At 41.7% G+C, this 21,167-nt stretch overlaps 1 protein-coding gene across 3 annotated transcripts in view; it reads left to right on the top strand.

The window, feature by feature from the left end:
- Positions 1-21,116, top strand: part of LOC133477432 (potassium voltage-gated channel subfamily KQT member 5-like) — a 125,577-nt gene extending 104,461 nt beyond the window's left edge. The window contains exons 11-15 of one of the 3 annotated variants that reach the window (XM_061772192.1): positions 1,244-1,349; positions 4,566-4,697; positions 7,059-7,166; positions 18,921-19,047; positions 19,724-21,116. In XM_061772192.1, coding sequence (XP_061628176.1) covers positions 1,244-1,349; positions 4,566-4,697; positions 7,059-7,166; positions 18,921-19,047; positions 19,724-20,980 — 1,730 coding nt within the window. In that variant the 3' untranslated portion in view covers positions 20,981-21,116. Of the gene's footprint in view, positions 1-1,240; positions 1,350-4,565; positions 4,698-7,058; positions 7,167-18,920; positions 19,048-19,723 lie in introns of all 3 variants that reach the window. The other 2 variants (XM_061772191.1, XM_061772193.1) reach the window with 2 other exon arrangements.
- The last annotated feature ends 51 nt before the right edge of the window (positions 21,117-21,167 follow it).

The raw sequence follows: 21,167 nt of genomic DNA, 5'->3' as shown, positions 1-21,167 counted from the left end.
TTCGCTTCAACTGCCATGATTCATGCTAAATTGATTTCTACAATTATTCAGGGCGTTCGATGCCCACTGTTGAAATACCTCTGTCATCCACCACACGTCCACAGAGCTCACCTGTCTGCCTGCATGTGCCCCAATCAAATCCACTAAAATCATGTTAGACCAACAGTGCGAAAAATAAAATGCAGTCTGAGCAGACATAAGTTTAGACCGACTTTCTGCCACAAATTCTAACTCCACCAGGCGCATCTCCAAGGACGCAACCTCGCTGTGCCAATATGCCCATTTTAGCGCAGACAGGTCAGTCAAATTGGCAGACGGGCGCAGTGAGCCTTGCACTTGCGCAAAAATCAAGCTATGCCAGTTTTTGTGCTCTGCCGCAGTTGCACAGTCCATGAAAATAGAGCTCACAGTGTTGAGAGTGCCATTGCAGTAATGTGATACGTTTTGCTGTAACACAGTAATGTAAGGCAATAACAATACAATTTTAGTACTGTATCTAATCTGTTTCAATCCGAGTAATTAGATAAAATTTATTTAACCTTGCTGTGAGTACAAGTCTTTTCTACCCATGTCTATTTATATAAAAATATTTTATCATCAGTCAGCATGTACAGTAAAATAAAAAAAAAATTAAAAAAAAGAAAGAAAAAATAGATCAGCCTTGTTTTTTCAAGTTAATGTTCATTTTAATGCCTGAAAGTATATTACCTGAAAAATGCCATGAACACAACAAAAATGCAGCTGATTCGGTACTACGTGACGTCTCTATTTGACATGCATAAGCTTAATTGTATTCTCAGTGATTTTTGTTACTATCAAGAAAACCAAAGAAAATGGCTAGATATCAGCTCTTAAACTCTTATGAGCTATTTTTGTTTTCATTATATTTGTCCAAACAAATGTACCTTTAGTTGTACCAGAGCATTAAAATGAATAAGACACTGAAGAAACAATTTTTTTTCCATGACTGTAATCTTCCCCCTTGCTGTGGTTTGTATTACTGTAAAGGTCTTGCACTTCTATGGCGTAATAGTAATGTAATAATATTTTGGCAATAACTTGCCCAGCACTGGAAACAAAATACTATACTCATCAGTCTAAACAATCAACATGCAAATATTTATCTATAATGTGATGAAAAGCAGAGCATTGTCATATTAAAAGTCCCAAATAGTTTTGTTTTGTGTTCATGAATCTAATGAATGTAAATGTATTTTTCTTTGCCTCCTCTCCTGAACAGCAGACTCTAATGTGGCAGGAGAGGATGGTTTTGATGAGAAGGGCTGTCACTGTGAAATCTCAGTGGAGGACTTGCTGCCCTCTGTCAAGTCCGCCATTAGAGCCATTAGGTGAGCAAAAGCTACAGAGAAACAGCCTTTATTGGCTGGCAACCGGTTCGGGGTGTACCCCGCCTCTCGTCCGAAGATACTGGGATAGGCTCCAGCACGCCCGCGACTCTAGTGAGGATAAGCGGTACAGAAAATGGATGGATGGACTTGCGGTTTGGTGAGCATGTGAGCACAGCGTAGTCTCTGTGTCAACTCCAACTTAAAATTATTTGTGAAAAAACTTACTTTTGCTGCCTGTGCAAATGAAACCAGATTATAAACAACAATACGACTGAGCAAGATGTCGAACTCTTCGAAACCTTAACGGAAAACCAAAGCAGAAGCCTCTACCTTGTGCAGCGACATATGGGTGACTAGCTTAGCTAGCCTACTGGAGGACCACAGAGCGAGTATTTCAGCCGATATAAAAAACCATTTTCCAGCTGTGGAAGCTAAATTGGACAAAATACAGACCCCGGTAACAGAACATGGACACAAATGACGCAGAACTAAATATTCAACGTATTCAAGCATAAGAGGACAAATCGTCGGCCCTGGCGAATAGCTGTGGTTAGCTAACGGCAAAGATTGTAGACTTGGAGGGCCGCAATCACAAAAATAACATTTGAATCATCGGCCTCCCAGAATTGAGGGGCCCCATCACCACAAGCTTTTTCTTCGACCTCCTAGTGGAGCACGCACCCCGCCTCTCCCACCCGTACTCGACCGTGCACACAGGGCACTGATCGATAAACCATAAGCCGTGTTACAGCCGCGTCCCATAATTATTTGTTTTCATCAGAACAAGGCCAAGGACTTGTTCATACCGGAAGCACGCAAGAAGCGAGGCACACTCCAGTACCAAAGGTACCCGGTCCTGATTTTTGAAGACTACGCTCCAGAGGTTACTGAGGAACGTGCTAAATATCAGATGGTTCATGGCTAAATTGTACAACCTCGCAGGAGATCGATAACATGTGTTTCTCAGCCAAAATATATATTCAAAAAAACTAAAAAACTTTTGCAGTGTATGTACAGTAGTTCCTTGTTTTTACTAGCCTGGAGGCTAACTGAGTAGCTATTCCACGATGCACAATTTCTAGGGCCGCAAAGAGTGACATCGTACAGTATTGTGGTAATACAAGCCTGTTGTTTGCTTGGACATTTTGATTTTCATCCGTTTTTTATTCAATTTTTTGGTTTTTTTTTCATTTTCTTCTACTTATTTTGTACACATCTCAAAGTTCTTTTCACTTTTGCCAAAAAACTGACACATTTCTTAGGTACTTATAGCTCTGAGGCTCTAAATCTCACAATGTCTGTACAGCAACAGTGTTTGTAAATTTTTATCACAAATAAGTCTTTATATTTCAGTGATAAGTGAGTATTATTCTGTAACCTGAAGTCAGTTTGTAAGCACCCCCGATCTTGGTTAACAATGTGGATACATTCTGTATCACCAAGTTGCACGTGATTTTGCCAGGACACAATCAGTCTTCCCTCAAATTCCAAACCCGATTGGCATTGATTTAAATTTAATTTACCCCTCTAAGGGTAACCCTTAGAGGGTGCTGCAATAGGTTTTACACTCACTAGAAGGCCCTGCTTCAATACTTTGAGACACTTGCACCAGATGAGGCTCTATGATGGAATGGGAGACCCATTGCCTACCAATACCGATTCCAGGGCTTGTCTGACCGCTCCCCGGATTGGGATAGATCTGCCTACAATATAACAGTTACTCGCTGAAGAGTTGTACTGGATGTGGGCAGCTATTTTATTTCCCGTGATGTGAGCAATTTTTTTTTGGTATATATGTTTGTGTATGCATACATATACACACACGTGTGTATGTATACTGTACATGGGTATATAGTATTTAAGTGTACCCTTATATTTCTAAGTTATTGTACTTTGTGATCTATGATCTATTATTTGTATTATATTTTAATCTGTTTTTAAGTTTTATTTTGTATGCATGTGTCACGGAAGGGTCCGTATGTTCTGGGATGCTTCTATATCAGAGAAATGGACATTTAGTTTTTAAGTATTTGGATTTTGGGGGTAAAATATAAAAATGATGACAACATGGCATTTCTACTGTGTGCTTTGAAATCTTTTCAATAAAAATATGTTTGGGGGGGAAATAAGCCTGATGATGTTCATTGTTTTCTAAATACATTTCTTGTGCCCTTTGTTTAAAGTAGCATCCAACAAAGACCAGTCCTGTTCCAGTTACAGTACATTTGCTAAGAAACACATGTTCTAGTTTCCTTTTTATCCATCCATCCATTTTCTACACCGCTTATCCTCAACTAGGTTCTCAAGTATGCTGGAGCCTATCCCAGCCGACTGTGTGCGAGAGGCGGGGTACACCCTGAACTGGTTGCCAGCCAATCGCAGGGCACATATCATTCACACTCACATTCACACCTACAGAAAAGCGAGTCTTCAATTCACCTACTGTGCATGTTTTTGGAATGTGGGAGGAAACCGGAGTACCTGGAGAAAACCCATACAGGCACTGGGAGAACATCCAAACTCCACACAGGGGAGGCCAGATTTGAATCCGGATCCTCAGAACTATGAGGCAGATGTGCTAAGCAGTCGGTCACCGTTCTGCCTTGTTGCCTTTAAAAAAAATAATAAATTAAAAAAGAATAAAAGTGCATGTAATGTATTTAAAAAGGTAATTATGTTTGGGTGCATTTTAATTTCTAACCTATACTGATAAAAACAAGTCCACAGCTTGATTATCAATTGAGAATTCTTGCTTCACACATTACTATTCTACATTGGCTTCTTTGTAATCGTTAGGTTTTACTGCTGTCTGTCCTTGCCAGATACAGTATGTTCTTTTTCCCCCCCACTTAGGGACTCAAAGACACTTACTTTTAGCCAAATACCCGTAAATTTGGCCTTGATGTTTTGCAGGTGAATAAATACAGAGAAATGTTTCTCAGAGGGATGTTTTATGTGCACACAACTAAAATAAAAAAGCACGTCTTGATTGGGCTCAATGAAATGATTGTTCAAGTGTCAGGTTGTTGGAAATTGACTGAGGAAATCGTTAGCTGGTGACCAGGGGAACATTTGGAAGATGTGAAGAAAACACCACGTAGAGAATAAAGTACTGATTAATTGTCATTATCAGTTATAGGGAAAAAATGCTCTTTTTTTTAACTACATCCGCGCTCTCCCTTGTGGCTGACAGTGAAACACCTACTCTTCCCTCAGAATAATGAAGTTCCATGTTGCAAAGAAGAAGTTCAAGGAGACCCTGCGTCCTTATGATGTGAAGGATGTGATTGAGCAGTACTCTGCAGGTCATTTGGACATGTTGTGCCGCATTAAGAGCCTACAAACCAGGTAGAGAGTGCAACACAGTCCACGTTCAATACATCCTGCATGATTGGCCAAATGTTTACTTTTATATTCCATTTATAAAGATATGTTAAATGCACTGACCAGCCAAAACATTCTGACAACTTGATATGGAAGACAAAAACTGTGTACATTATGATGCCTATGCAAAGATAATATTGTTCAGTTTTGATCGACACTGTCAGAGTATTAGTAATTTGATATGATCATACTTCTAGTTATGGTTTGCAATAGTGTAGATCATGTGTACATTATAAAAGAGCTGCTCTGAATAGTTTGGTTGCCTCAATTAGTTCCAAGTGTCAACAATATTGAGAACAGCTCTCAGTTGGAGGCAAGGCATTTCTACAAGGTAAATCACAACAATAATAATATACATACAGTATTACTAAATGAATACCTCTCTCTGTGTTACCTAAACCCAAACATTATTATATTGGTAAAGGCAGAATATTTGAGGTATTGTGTTGGATATCTACATTTGTGCAAGTAGTCAAATGTTTTGGTTGGCCAGTTGTGTTAATTAGTTTAGATACCCTGGCAGAATTTGTGTGTACCATTCTTGAAAGAAAACACTCGTGATAAGGCAAAACACATTTCATTTTTGTTTGGACTCAAAATAAACTATTAAGGCATTTCCAAATGTAAGTACAATTACTGCACGAAACCTAGCAATTAGAGAAAATTACAGAAAGAAAATAATGAGATGGTTTTACAATATTTCACAAATTCTGCTGGGGTATACAGTATACAGTGGTGTGAAAAACTGTTTGCCCCTCCCTGATTTCTTATTTGTTTTCATGTTTGTCACACTTAAATGTTTCCCATCATCAAACACATTTAAATATTACCTACCTTTTGTTTTTTTAAGCCCTTGCAGAGTTGACTTGCTGGTATGTTTTGGATCGTTATCTTTCTGCAGAACCCAAGTTTGTTTCAGCTTGACGTCACGAAGACCATCACACTACCACCACCATATTTTACTGTTGGTATGATGTTCTTTTTCTGAAATGCAGTTTTACTTTTCTACGAGATGTAATGGGACACACACCTGTAAAAAACTTATCAGACACAGAGTATTTTCCCAAAGGTCTTGCGGATTATCAAGATGCCCATCCATCCATCCATTTTCTGTACTGCTCCATCCTCACAAGGGTCACGGGCATGCTGGAGCCGATTTCACCTATCGCCGGGCGAGAGGCGGGGTACACTCTGAACTGGTTGACAGCTAATCGCAGGGCACATTTAAACAAACAACCATTCACTCACATTCATACCTACGGGCAATTTAGAGTCTTCAATCAACCTACCATGCATGTTTTTGGGATGTGGGAGGGAACTGGAGTGCCTGGAGAAAATCCACGCAGGCACGGGAAGAACATGCAAACTCCACACAGGCAAGGCCGGGATTTGAACCCTGGTCCTCAGAACTGTGAGGCAGATGTGCTAACCAAGATGTCTTCTGGCAAAATTGAGACAAGTCTTAATGTTCTTTTTGCTCAGCAGTGGTTTTCGTTTTGGAGCTCAGCCATGCAGCTCAGCTCTTTCTTATGGTGGAGTCATCAACACTAACCTTAAGTGTGGCCTGCAGTTCTTTGAATGTTGTGGTGGGGTCTTTTGTGACCTCTTGGATGAGTCATCGCTGCGCTCTTGGGGTAATTTTGGTCAGCAACCCACTCCTGTGAAGGTTCACCAGTGTTCTATGTTTTCGTCATTTGTGGATAATGTCTCTCACTGTGGTTCGCTGGAGTCCCAAAGCTTTAGAAATGGCTTTATAACCTTTTCCACACCAATACTCACTCACCTACACCCAACTACTTTCTTTATCATTTTTTTCCTGAATTTCTTTAGATCTCGGCATGATGTCTAGCTTTTGGGGATCTTTTGGTCTACTTCACTTTGTCAGGCAGGTCCTATTTAAGTGATTTCTTGATTGAGAACAGGTGTGGCAGAATCAGGCATGGGTGTGGCTAGAGAAATTGAACTCGGGTATAATAAACCGCAGTTATGTTTTAACAGAGGGGTCAATCACTTTTTCACACAGGTAGGTTTAGATTTTTTTCCCTCCCTTAATAATAAAAACCATTAAAAAACTGCATTTTTGTGTTTACTTGTGTTGTCTTTGACTAATATCTAAATATGTGTGATGATGGGAAACGTGACAAACATGCAAAAAATAAGAAATCAGGGAGGGGGGCAAAAACCTTCTCATACCACTGTAAATTTATGCGGACAACTGCATTTACATGTTGATCTGTGAGTGTTTGTGTGTGTATGCATGCTTGCATTTGCATCCATACTTCATGCATGTGTTTGTGTACGTGTTCTCATTTTGCTTCCTCACAGGCTGGACATGATTGTAGGCCCACAGCCCCTGTGCAGTCGTGCCAAGACCTTTTCCTCCCCCTCCCTGCCTCTCTATTACAGCCAGGGCAGAAAGAACTCCACCCAAGGGTCAGAGTGCCCATACACACCGAATGGGTTTACTTACCAATTCAAGATGTAGCTCATACATAGACATATTAAGGCACAATATCTTCCTTACTACATAATCTGAATTCACTGAACTGTTTGAGGTGAAAATGAATTGATCCCAGCAGCTTACACATCGTATAACGCATAGCTCTTTGCTACTATTCAAAGGATGAAATTCCTAGTTCCCCTTTTGTTGTTGCACATTTTATTAATCAGAAAATATCCTACTTACTGGTCAAATTTTCAGATACCGCAAAGTCATATAAATGACCTTGTAGAATTTAAACAAAATTATGTTAGCCTAATCATAGATGAAATATATTTCACTTTAACGAATGTCTATTAAAATAAATCCCTTCGACTGTAAATACTGAAAAACATTTTTACGTATTTTTCTTTTATACTTGCTTAGTCTAGGTTAAAGGAAAACAATAATTACGGAAGTGAGTGTGTACCTCAAATACAGATCTATTTGCCACTTAGTAGTTACAGTAGTTCAACTATTACTTTGAATAATCTGTGACAACTGATGTGTGACTATGTATGGCTTTTTCACTGATTTTAATTGAGCAAGTTCCTTGACCATAAGACGGTTCAACAAACTATGCAAAATAATAATAATAATAATAATAACCAAAACCTAATTTAATTTAGAAGTAATACAGTAAGGTATTTAAAAAAAAGATATTTTTATTTGTCTCCAAATCTAGGTCAAATTGCACTGAAATCTTCACAACTTTCACCATCTTGCATTCAATTGTCTTTACAGTATAGTAGGCCTACTGTATACTAGCCAAATCGCAACGGAGGCGATCACAGTGCCATGCAGATACAGTTGTCAGAAACGTACTGAACATACACTCAGAATGGGCATAAGTGTCACAACTTTGAATTATTCAAAATGTATCGATGTATTTGAATTGTTTAAATGATTTTTTTAAGGCTTGAATACAAAAATAGGCTCAAATACAGTATGTATAAATACCTGGAGAACCTCTTTTTAATAGACTAATAGGGGTCAGGGGTCATCCGTTACATCTGACTGTCCGTTATATTGGAGCACATTTTTTTTGTGGCCGAATGTACCCATATTATTGTATAGTACAGAATTATTGTTTTGTACTTTTTTGTGGCTGAAAACGTCCAGTACTGTACAAGGTTTTTCTAAATAAATGTAAAAAAAGTTTGAAAACATTTGAAAGGTTTTAAATTTTATCCAAGCTTACCACGCTGGTGTGCTTGTTGTCGTTGTAGTGGCAAGTCAAGGCAGGTCGCTTTCAGCTGTGAGGAATTAGTGTGCTTCCTATTTCCAAAATCAGATTAGATGCCATAGACAGCCGAAAAAACTGTTATTGTAGAAAAAATAGCATGTTCCAGATATATATATCTATATATATATATATATATAGATATATATATATATATATATGTATATACAGTGTTCCCTCGTTTTTCGCGGTTAATGCGCTCTCGCCAGGAACCAATCAAGCGCCTTATATGAGTGCCCGTACAGTACAGGCATGTACAGGCATGTACAAAGTCTCTGAGTCAACTCATCTCTTTGTTTGGCATGCAGGGAAACCTTCTCTCGCCCGCATCAACATGAAACAACGTGTCTTTCCGCAATATGACTGCCATTATAGCTGTATTTAAATTTTTTTTATGAATATTTTGGAAAAACCCGCGAAGCACTAAAGCCGCAAAACATGAAGCGTGAAGTGGCGAGGGAACACTGTATATATATATATACATATATCCATCCATCCATCCATTTTCTACCGCTTATCCGGGTCGGGTCGCGGGGGCAGTAGCTTTAGCAGGGACGCCCAGACTTCTCTCCCCAGCCACTTCATCCAGCTCTTCCGGGGGGATCCCGAGGCGTTCCCAGGCCAGCCGAAGGACGTAGTCTCTCCAGCGTGTCCTGGGTCGTCCCCGGGATCTCCTCCCGGTGGGACGTGCCCGGAACACCTCACCGGGGAGGCGTCCGGGAGGCATCTGAATCAGATGCCCCAGCCACCTCATCTGGCGCCTCTCGATGTGGAGGAGCGGCGGCTCTACTCTGAGATCCTTCCGGATGACCGAGCTTCTCACACTATCTCTAAGGGAGAGCCCAGACACCCTGCGGAGGAAACTCATTTTGTCCGCTTGTATCCGGGATCTTGTTCTTTCAGTCACGACCCACAGCTCGTGACCATAGGTGAGGGTAGGAACATAGATTGACCGGTAAATTGAGAGCTTCGCCTTTCGGCTTAGCTCCTTCTTTACCACGACGGACCGATACAAAGTCCGCATCACTGCAGACGCTGCACCGATCCGCCTGTCGATCTCCCGTTCCATTCTTCCCTCACTTGTGAACAAGACCCCAAGATACTTGAACTCCTCCACTTGGGGCAGGATCTCATCCCCGACCTGGAGAGGGCATGCCACCCTTTTCCGACTGAAGACTGGTCTCAGATTTGGAGGTGCTGATCATCATTCCAAATGTTAACTCCTCTTATGGAGACACATCGCTGTTTTATATTTGTTGTTGTTTTAGATTTTTTAAACACCCCTGTTCCTCTCAGTTTATAACAACTCTTTTTTATTTCGAACAGCCTCTGAGTACTGTGGCAAAGTAGATTGTTGTGAATTTTATAGATTAGCTGTGCTGTTTTTAATTCAACCAAGTCGTAGAATTTGAGTGTAAGTTGTTACATAGTTGCTTGGTTTGTTCTGTGTAGCCTGTTTGAATAACTCTGATTGCCTTTTTTATAGCTTAAAGATTGGATGAGCGTTTTATACAGTGCCCTCCAAAAGTATTGCAACAGCAAGGTCTATTGCGTTTGTTTTGTTGAATACTAAAGACATTCGGGTTTGAGATCAAAAGATGAATATGAGACAAAAGTTCAGAATTTCAGCTTTCATTTCATGGTATTTACATCTAGATGCAGATCCTTTCTTTCTCCATACTTTGGGCTTTCCATCACTTTGGTAGTGGTTAATGTTGGTCTCATCAGTCTATAAAACGTTCCAAAACTTGGCTCATCTCTGTACTTCTTTGCAAAATCCAATCTGGCCTTCCAATACTTTTTGCTGATGAGTGGTTTGTATGTTGTGGTATGGCCTAATATTTCTTCTCTCGAAGTCTTCTTCGAACAGTGGATTGTGATACCTTCACCCCTCCCCTGTGGAAGTTGGCAAACCATGTCGTCTGGCAATTTAAAGAAAAATGCATCAAAACTAATCGGGAGAAGCTTCATCATGCAACAAGACAATGACCCAAAACACACTGCCAACACAACAAAGGACTTCATTAGGGGGGGAAAAGTGGAAGATCTTTGACTGGCCAAGTCAATCACTGGACCTTAACCCAATAGAGCATGCATTTTACCTCCTGAAGAGGAGACTGAAGGGAGAACCCCCCAAAAACAAACAAGAATTGAAAAAGGCTGCAATAAGGGCCAGGAAAAGCATTTCAAATGAAGAATGCAACAGTCTGATGAAGTCAATGGGTCGCAGACTTGATGCAGTTATTGCAAGTAATGGTTATGCCACCAAATATTAAATGTTATTCACTTTTAGTTAATTTAATCATGTCTGTTCCAATGCTTTTTCTCATTTGAAAAGTGGGTGGCTTCAAACAAAAGGTGCTCTGTCCTGAGTTGTTTCACACATCTAGATGTAAATACCATGAAATGAAAGCTGGAATTATGAACTTCTGTCTCATATTCATCTTTTGATCTCAAACCCAAATGTCTTTACTATACAACAAAAACAAAGGAATTGACCTTGGCGTTCCAATAACTTTGGAGGGGACAGTACCTGTTGCCCCATAGTTCCACACAATATATGGCGGTAACAGTGAACAGTAGATTGTATATAATGACTTTTTATTTAAGACAGACTTAGATTTAGGTAGAATTGATATGGTTTTTGACATCTAGGCTTTCACTTTGTCTATATGGAATTTCCACCATACGTAGTTTATCATCAATGATTCTTCTTTTTCTTTCGGCTTGTCCCGTTAGGGGTCGCCACAGCGCGTCATCCTTTTCCATGTAAGCCTATCTCCTGCATCCTCCTCTCGAACACCAACTGCCATCATGTCTTCCCTCGCGACATCCATCAACCTTCTCTTTGGTCTTCCTCTAGCTCTCTTGCCTGGAAGCGCCATCCTCTTCATCCTTCTACCAATATACTCACTATTTCTCCTCTGGACGTGACCAAACCATCGAAGTCTGCTCTCTCTAACTTTGTCTCCAAAACATCGAACCTTGGCTGTCCCTCTGATGAGCTCATTTCTAATTTTATCCAACCTGGTCACTTCGAGAGAAAACCTCAACATTTTCATTTCCGCCACCTCCAACTCTGCTTCCTGTTGTCTCTTCAGTGCCACTGTCTCTAATCCATACATCATGGCTGGCCTCACCACTGTTTTATAAACTTTGCCCTTCATCCTAGTAGAGACTCTTCTGTCACATAACACACCTGACACCTTCCTCCACCCGTTCCAACCTGCTTGGACCCGTTTCTTCACTTCCTGACCACACTCACCATTGCTCTGGTATTTAAAGTCCTCCACCCTTGCTATCTCTTCTCCCTGTAGCCTCACTCTTCCCCCACCACCCCTCTCATTCATGCACATATATTCTGTCTTACTTCGGCTAATCTTCATTCCTCTTCTTTCCAGTGCATGCCTCCATCTTTCTAAATGTTCCTCTAGCTGCTCCCTGCTTTCACTGCAGATCACAATGTCATCTGCAAACATCATGGTCCACGGGGATTCCAGTCTTACCTCATCTGTCAGCCTATCCATCACCACTGCAAAAAAGAAGGGGCTCAGGGTTGATCCCTGATGCAGTCCCACCTCCACCTTAAATTCGTCTGTCAAACCTACAGCACACCTCACCGCTGTTCTGCTGCCCTTGTACATGTCCTGTATTATTCTAACATACTTCTCTGCCACTCCAGACGTCCGCATGCAGTACCAAGTTCCTCTCTGGGTACTCTGTCATAGCCTTTCTCTAGATCTACAAAGACACAATGTAGCTCCTTCTGACCTTCTCTGTACTTTTCCATCAACATCCTCAAGGCAAATAATGCATCTGTGGTACTCTTTCTAGGCATGAAACCATACTGTTGCTCGCAAATACTCAATTCTGTCCTGAGTCTAGCCTCCACTACTCTTTCCCATAACTTCATTGTGTGGCTCATCAACTTTATTCCCACAGCTCTGCACATCACCTTTGTTCTTAAAAATGGGCACCAGTACACTTTTCCTCTATTCCTCAGCCATCTTCTCACGCACTAGAATTCTATTGAACAAGCTGGTCAAAAACTCCACAGCCACCTCTCCTAGATGCTTCCAAAACTCCACAGGAATGTCATCAGGACCAACTGCCTTTCCATTTTTCATCCTCTTTAATGCCTTTCTAACTTCCCCCTTACTAATCATTGCCACTTCCTGGTCCACCACACTTGCCTCTTCTACTCTCCCTTCTCTCTCATTTTCCTCATTCATCAACTCCTCGAAGTATTCTTGCCATCTAGCTAGCACACTGCTGGCACCAGTCAACATATTTCCATCTCTATCCTTAAGCACCCTAACCTGCTGCACATCCTTCCCATCTCTATCCCTCTGCCTGGCCAACCTGTATAGATCCTTTTCTCCTTCTTTAGTGTCCAACCTGCCATACATGTCATCATATGCCTCTTGTTTGGCCTTTGCCACCTCTACCTTTGCCCTGTGTCGCATCTCAATGTATTCCTTTCGCCTCTCCTCGGTCCTCTCAGTGTCCCACTTCTTCTTAGCTAACCTTTTTCCTTGTATGATTTCCTGTACTCTGAGGTTCTCCTTCTCTCCTTTCCTGCCAGAAGATACACCAAGTACTCTCCTGCCTGCCTCTCTGATCACCTTGGCTGCTGTGGTCCAGTCTTCTGGAAGCTCCTCCCGTCCACCGAGAGCCTGTCTCACCTCTTCCCGAAAAGCTGCACAACACTTGTCCTGTCTCACCTTCCACTACAGTGTTCTCTGCTCTGCCTTTGTATTCCTAATCTTCCTCCCCACCACCAGAGTCCTCTTACACACCACCATCCTATGCTGTCTAGCCACACTCTCCCCTACCACTACCTTACAGTTGGTAACCTCCTTCAGATTACATCGTCTGCACAAGATGTAATCCACCTGCGTGCTTCTACCTCCGCTCTTGTAGGTCACCCTATGTCCCTGCCTCTTCTGGGAAAAAAAGTGTTCACTACAGCCATTTGCATCCTTTTTGCAAAGTCTACCACCATCTGTCCCTCCAAGTTCCTTTCCTGGATGCCATACTTACCCATCACTTCTTCATCACTCCTATTACCTTCACCAACATGTCCATTACAATCTGAACCAATTACGACTCTCTCTCTGTCTGGGACGCTCAGAGCTACTTCGTCTAGCTCCTTCCAGAATTTCTCTTTCACCTCTTGGTCACATCCTACCTGTGGGGCATAGCCACTAATCCCATTACACATAACACCCTCAATTTCAAGTTTCAGCCTCATCACTCGATCTGATACTCTTTTCACCTCCAAGACATTCTTAGCCAACTCTTCTTTTAAAATAACCCCGACTCCATTTCTCTTCCCATCTACACCATGGTAAAATAATTTAAACCCTGCCCCTAAACTTCTAGCCTTACTGCCTTTCCACCTGGTCTCCTGGACACACAATATATCAACCTTTCTCCTAATCATCATGTCAACCAACTCCTGAGATTTTCATGTCATAGTCCCAACATTCAAAGTCCCCACATTCAGTTCTAGGCTCTGTGCTTTCCTCTTCTCTTTCTGCCGAAAAACCCGCTTTCCACCTCTTCTTCTTCTTTGACTTCGACCCACAGTAGCTGAATTTCCAACGGCGCCCTGTAGGTTGACGGCGGCGGTGGTGTTAACCCGGGCCACGACCAATCCGGTATGGAATTCTTTGGATGAACGCTCATATTTGTTTGGCAAAGTTTTAAGCCGGATGCCCTTTCTGACGCAACCCTCTGCATTTATCCGGGCTTGGGACCGGCCTACAGTTTGCACTGACTTGTGCCACCCATAGGGCTGCATTAGTTTATCATCAATGATTACACCAAGTAATTTATTTTCATACACTCTTCCGATCTTAGTAGAATTACTCATGATTTTTGCCTATTTATCTGTCAACTACCAAAATGATGAAATTTCTTTTTTTTGTTTGCTCCTTCAAGAACAACTGAAATTTGTAGCTGTCCACATGGCCTGGCCAAATACATTCTGGGCAAATGTTTTATCGTTAGGCAAGGTAAAGATGCTATTCACAGTGATACCTCTCCAGGACAACTGCACGTCTCCCTGGGAGTGGCAAAGTCCAGGGAACTCACCACCTTCTGTAGTAATAATAATAATGCATTACACTTATCTAGCACTTTTCAAGGCACTCAAACAGTTTACAATTGGACACATTATTCAGTCACTCCACAGTCACACCCTGATGGTGGTAAGCTACTTATATAGCCACAGGTACCCTGGGGCAGTCTGATGGAAGCAGTAAAATGACACAACAATGACGTGCTCAGGTGGGGATACGAACCACTGACCCTCCAGTTGCAGGGCTTACTCTTATCCTCTGCACCACGCCACCCACAGTTGTGCCCCTATGCTGATAACAAACAGCTTTACATAGAAATGGACCATAATCCCATTTGCAGTTGCTCCAGCATCACCATCATTCACATTAACCATCTGCATGGGGGACTTAAATGATGATGAAACAGAGCTCGCTGCAACTGAACAGCTCCAAATGCTCTTCTCCAGTACAATCAGAAAAGCACTAGTAGGATCCTGATGAGAATGCAAAAAGAAGTTATTGACTATGCAAGACATCATTACATTGAATGTAGTTGTTGTAATTAGTGGGAGCGCTGCTGGTCCCATCTTTGGGTAATCATGTTTTCTTTAAAAAAATAAAAAAAAAACTCTGAAGGCTCGCCTTTTAATCCTGCGTGCCGTAGCAGTTTTGATTGCTTCATAGCCTTGTGAGCCTGTTGTGAGTTATAAGCACTTGATTACATATGTTCCTGTTCTGATTGGCACTTGTGACCTGCCATCGGACAGTCCTGCCGAATGGCCTAATGCCGGTGCTCATGCAGACGCTGGTTCGTCCTGCATGCGGGTTTTATTCCGCTGTCGAAGAGGGCAAGAGCCTCTTCCCCGCTGCACAGCGAGAGTGAGACTATCTAGAATGTCTGACTCAGCCACCAAGAACGAAAACAAAAAAGAAACAAACTTGACAGTGACAGTTTAAATACACTTACCGAAATTTCTCGTGTATAATGCATATTCTTTTCACAAAGAAATTGCCAAAAGTCAATAGCACGCATTATACATAGGTATAGCGCCAAATGGAAAAAAACTTTCACATTTTATAAATGTATGCTGCCATCTAATGGTTATATAAAAAGCTGTAAACTTTCATTCCAAAATGCCACCGCCACCTAGAGGTTATGAGAAAGGTGAACACTTTCATTCTAATATGCCACTGTCACCTAGTGGTTATAAAAAAGGTGTAAACTACACTTTCATTCCAATACGACAGGGGAACATATGACTGCATTTACAGTGGGTACGGAAAGTATTCAGACCCCCTTACAATGCTCCTTCTTTTTTATATTGCAGCCATTTGCTAAAATCATTTAGCTTCATTTGTTTTTCACATTAATGTACACACAGCACTCATATTGACAGAAAAAAAATTGAATTGTTGAAAACTGAAATATCACAAAGCAATAAGTATTCAGACCCTTTGCTCAGTATTTAGTAGAAGCACCCTTTTGCGCTAATACAGCCATGAGACTTTTTGGGAATGATGCAACAAGTTTTTCACACCTGGATTTGGGGATCCTCTGCCATTCCTCCTTGCAGATCCTCTCCAGTTCTGTCAGGTTGGATGGTGAATGTTGGTGGGCAGCCATTTTCAAGTCTTTCCAGAAATGCTCAATTGGGTTTAATTGGGTGGAGGGCTGCAGTGATGGTTGACTTTCTAGAAGTTCTCCCATCTCCCGACTGCATCTCTGGAGCTCAGCCACAGTGATCTTTGGGTTCTTCTTTACCTCACTGACCAAGGCTCTTCTCCCCCAATTGCTCAGTTTGGCCGGACGGCCAGCTCTAGGAAGGGTTCTGATCGTCCCAAATATCTTCCATTTAAGGATTATGGAGGCCACTGTGCTCTTAGGAACGCAGAAATTTTTTTGTAACCATGCCCAGATCTGTGCCTTGCCAAAATTTTGTGAAATATTGTGAAATATTTTTTATTTATTTATTTATCTTTTTTAAATGACTGATGACTGAACAACAACCATCATTAATTTTTTTTATGGTTATGTTTTGGCGGCACAGTGGACGACTGTGCGTCTGCGTCACAGTTCTGAGGACCGGGGTTCAATCCCCGGCCCCGCCTGTGTGGAGTTTGCATGTTCTCCCCGTGCCTGCGTGGGCTTTCTTTGGGCACTCAGGTTTCCTCCCACATCCCAAAAACATGCATGGTAGGTTAATTGACAACTCTAAATTGCCCGTAGGCATGACTGTGAGAGCGAATGGTTGTTTGTTTGTATGTGCCCTGCGATTGGCTGGCAACCCGTTCAGGGTGTACCCCGCCTCCTGCCCGATGACAGCTGGGATAGGCTCCAGCACTCCCGCGACCCTAGTGAGGAGAAGCGGCTCAGAAAATGGATGGATGGTTATGTTTTGTTTAATGATAATGCTTTTCTGAAATGCTTTACCTTTTAATTTGAATCCAATTAAAATAAAATTATATTATTAGCGTGTGTGGCATGTTATTATTATTATGGCGGCACAGTGAACGACTGGTTAGCACATCAGCCTTACAGTTCTGAGGACCCGGGTTCAAATCCAGCCTCGCCTGTGTGGAGTTTGCATGTCCTCCCCGTGCCTGCGTTGGTTTTCTCCAGGCACTCCGGTTTCCCCCCACATCCCAAAAACATGCACGATAGTTTAATTGAAGACTCTAAATTGCCCGTATGTGTGAATGTGAGTGTGAATGGTTGTTTGTTTAATAAGTGCCCTGCGATTGCCTGAAGACCAGTTCAGGGTGTACCCCGCTTCTTGCCCAAAGATAGCTGGGATAGCCTCCAGCACGCCCGTGACCCTTGTGAGGAAAAGCGGTACAGAAAATGGCTGGATGGATATTATTATGATTTTATTTTTATTATTTGGTCACAATGACAAAATATTTTTGGAAGAGTCAAAGTGAGGCTTTTAAGCTTAAGGGCCCTGCACCAACTGTCAGGCTTATGTATTTGTAGCTCTGGGGCTGTTTTGTCGACGGTGGTCTGGTGTACTAAACTAAGCAGATGGAATAATGACAAAAGAGAACTACCTCAACATTCTTCAAATTAACTTCAGATAGACAGCAAAAACGCAATTCGGTATTCCAACAGGACAATTAAGCTTCTGGAATAGCCTTCCCAAATATGTGACTTCAACCCTATTGAACATTGTGGACTAAGCTTAAAGCCGGGTCCATGCGAGGAAGCCAGCAAATTTAAATGCTATTAATTCTTCCAAGAGTGGTCAAATATCCTGCTAAAATTATGCCAGATGTTTGTTGATGGACAGCTGGTTGAGATGAACGTTTGCTAGCTATAGTATTACTAAATTAGCAGGATTGTATGTATACACAGTTGCAAGACAAAGTATGTGAACCCTTTGGAATTACCTGGATTTCTGCATAAATTGGTATGTTAAAATTTTATCTGATCTCCACTGAACTCTGCAACAATAGAAAAACAGTCTGCTTAAAACCGGTACTACACAAAAAAAACACGAAAAAAAAATGTTTTCATGTTGTTTTTTTCTGTTTTGTTTGTTTGTTTTTCAGAAAAATGAATTCCCAAGTTTATCAAGACATTTTTCAGTACAAATTAAGACCATCTGTCTGCCAACTAAAGCGCAACAAAACAACAACCCCAGACCAGACGTAAACCTACTAAATAGCTTCAGCAGAAGAAAATTCACCTTCTGGAGTTGTCCAGTCTCAACTACAGGAGACTGTAGTTGATCTGCAACGTTTGGTTGAGGTTATTGCTGCCAATGGAGGCTCAACTAGTTATTAAATCCGAAGGGTCACATACTGTTTCCACCCTGCACCGTGATGTTTACATATTTTGATAAATAAAAACATGGGAACATTTGTTTGTGTGGTATTACTTTTGGAAAACTAGCTATTGTTGTTTGACTTCCATTTTATTACCAATTTATGCAGAAATCCAGGTCATTACAAAGGGTTCATGTACCTTTTCTTGCAACTGTATTGGAGTCTCAACGTATAATTTTGACCCTGTGTTTAAGCAGTGATTCCCAAATATAATATGCCATGGCATATTAGTGTGCCACAAGAGATCATCATCAAGTGTGCTGCGGGAAATTGTCAAATGTCACTTAAATGGTCTAAAAATGATTTATTTACGACAAATAACATATCCTTGTAAATCTATGTAAGCAACATACAGTATAGTAACCGACAATAATTAAATGCTGATCCACTAGATGGCGGAAAGTACAATTAATCTGTGTTATTCATACAACAGAGTAATAATAGATTTCTGCTCGATGAGAGATTTCACAGTCAGTAAATGTAGGCTTGATCATTATTTCAGTATTCTGTATATACACTACACTACTATGTATTAAAATAATTGATAGGTTATGGTGTTAATTTGTGATATTTAGGGTTGACCAAATCCTTGGGAAGGGACAGATCCCACTGGACAAGAAGATTCGTGAGAAGTTGCTGTCGGATGGAGATCTGCTAGAAGACATGAGCATGCTGGGTCGTGTTTGCAAAGTGGAGCGCCAGGTGCTTGTTCTCTTCTTTGGATTCTTTTTTAAATGATCATTAACATAATAATAATACATTTTGTGTCAGGCAAACGAGAGGCATTTTAGCCATGCAAAATATACCTCTACTCAATCACATAACTATTTAGATCTACCATTAATTAAATATGTGTCTCAAATGTTAGGGTTTGATGTTCCAACAACAAGAAAAAAAACAGCCTTAAAGTATGATTGTACCACACACACCCAAAAGCATCAGGAATACATGTTGTTTTGAGAGCCTCGCTGTTTTTTGTTTTTTTTGTTTATCCCCAGTAATAAAAAGTGATTATGAATTATTCAGACTCATTTAGCTCTTGGTAAGCAGAAATTGTCCCATCCTTCTCTTTATGTGATACAATCTCCACTGTAGTGCCATGGTACTGTATATCCAATGCCATAGATTCATAACCTCATCATGATTGAGTCCTATGATGCATTTCATGCTTTTTGTGGACCACGTAAGAGGCAACAATGTAAATACCTAAATAGGATCAGTTCAATTGGGTGGTGTGCACGAGAAATAATTAACAGGAGTATGTATGTATTATGAATACAGATGCATTTCAAAATATGAGAGAATTGACACAGTCACACAATTAACATGCATATAAACACAAAAATATATTTTTTAAACAATTTTTTTCACATCACAGGTCCAGTCAATTGAGTCAAAACTCGACTCCTTGCTCGACATCTATCGCCAGGTCCTGCGGAAAGGCTCATCCACAGCTCTCACACTTTCATCTCTGCCACTGTTTGAGCTGGAACAGACTTCAGATTACCAGTCCTCTGTCTTCAGCAAAGATCTCTCCTTCCCCAGCCAGGTGAGCAGCAGCGCAGAGCCTCACCCTGGTGGCTGTGCCACACACTCCTCGACCAACCCTCACCTCTCCCAGGGAGGACTCCATCTCATCCTGGCAACCCCAAATGATCTCGATCTTAATACCTCCAGCACTACACCTCCTTCTGGCCCTGCTTCCTCAACTTTAAGCCCATCGCCTTTGCCACAGCACCACCATCTTCACCACCACCACCATCATCTTCCCCAACATCAGCCCCTGGATCAGTCCACCACACATGAAAGTGCCAATGATGAAACAGCGGGGAGCTCTCCTCCCATTCTCACACCAAACAGTATCAGCAGTGGTGGGGGTGGAGGAGCAGCAGATGGGGGATTTTGTCTTCTGGCAAGGCTCCCGCCACCACCACCTCCTAACAGGAATGTAGGTCTAAGCAGCTTGAGGCGAGCATCCTCCAATGAAAATTCCCCTGAAATTGAAGACTTCTGTGGAGGTCAAGGAATGCAAATAAAGGACAGCAATGTGGTGGAGGAAGTTGGCCCAGATTTGGGGCTCTGCACACTGGGAAAGCACCAATGGGGTAGCGCCAACAACAAGGGTAGACTTAACACCAAGGAGGAGGGCTCCTGGAGGCGGCATATGAGTCTTGAGCTAGAGCCCCTGGTACCAGCAACCCTAAACTACTGCTCAGGTACCAGTCACTTAGATCACAGTCTGGGTAAGTCTGTGTCAGTGCAGGACTTGATGCAGACAGCCCAAAGCAAAGTGCAAGGCACCCACTGCAACATTTCATCCCCAAGCCGCAGTAGAAACTCCTCCACTGGCTTCCTAAGATGTCGCCAAGACCTAAGCGGAAGGGGACCTGACAAAGGTGGTTGGGGGGAGGAAGACCTTTTTATCAATGACGGGGAAGTGGAGATGCAGGGGTTTGATTTCTTGTCACATGGGACAGTTGAGGCTTCCTCATACTCCTCAGAACTCTTGAGAACAGAGGCAACGACAAGACGAGGCTCACGGGGGTCCAACCATAGCCCGGCCACTGGTCACTCATCCTCGCCTTCTGCTGGCAGCACTGAATTACTGAAAATGCCTCATGTACGATTAAAATAGACTGGGTTGCGTGTTTGGAGGGTGAGGAAATCTCACATCATAGAAGGACAGCTTTTATCATTGTTTGAAAGAGTGTGAAGTTGGAATTAAAAAAAATAAATCTTATATGATAAAAATCATAGTATTTTATACTGGTCATCAGGCTCACCAGATATGACTTACTGTTTAATTGCAGAAATTAGCCAGT

This window comes from Phyllopteryx taeniolatus, chromosome 4 (genome assembly GCF_024500385.1).
Source record: "Phyllopteryx taeniolatus isolate TA_2022b chromosome 4, UOR_Ptae_1.2, whole genome shotgun sequence".
Lineage (NCBI taxonomy): Eukaryota > Metazoa > Chordata > Actinopteri > Syngnathiformes > Syngnathidae > Phyllopteryx > Phyllopteryx taeniolatus.
Note: the sequence above shows the minus strand (reverse complement) of the source record. Positions and strands in the feature narration are given on the sequence as shown.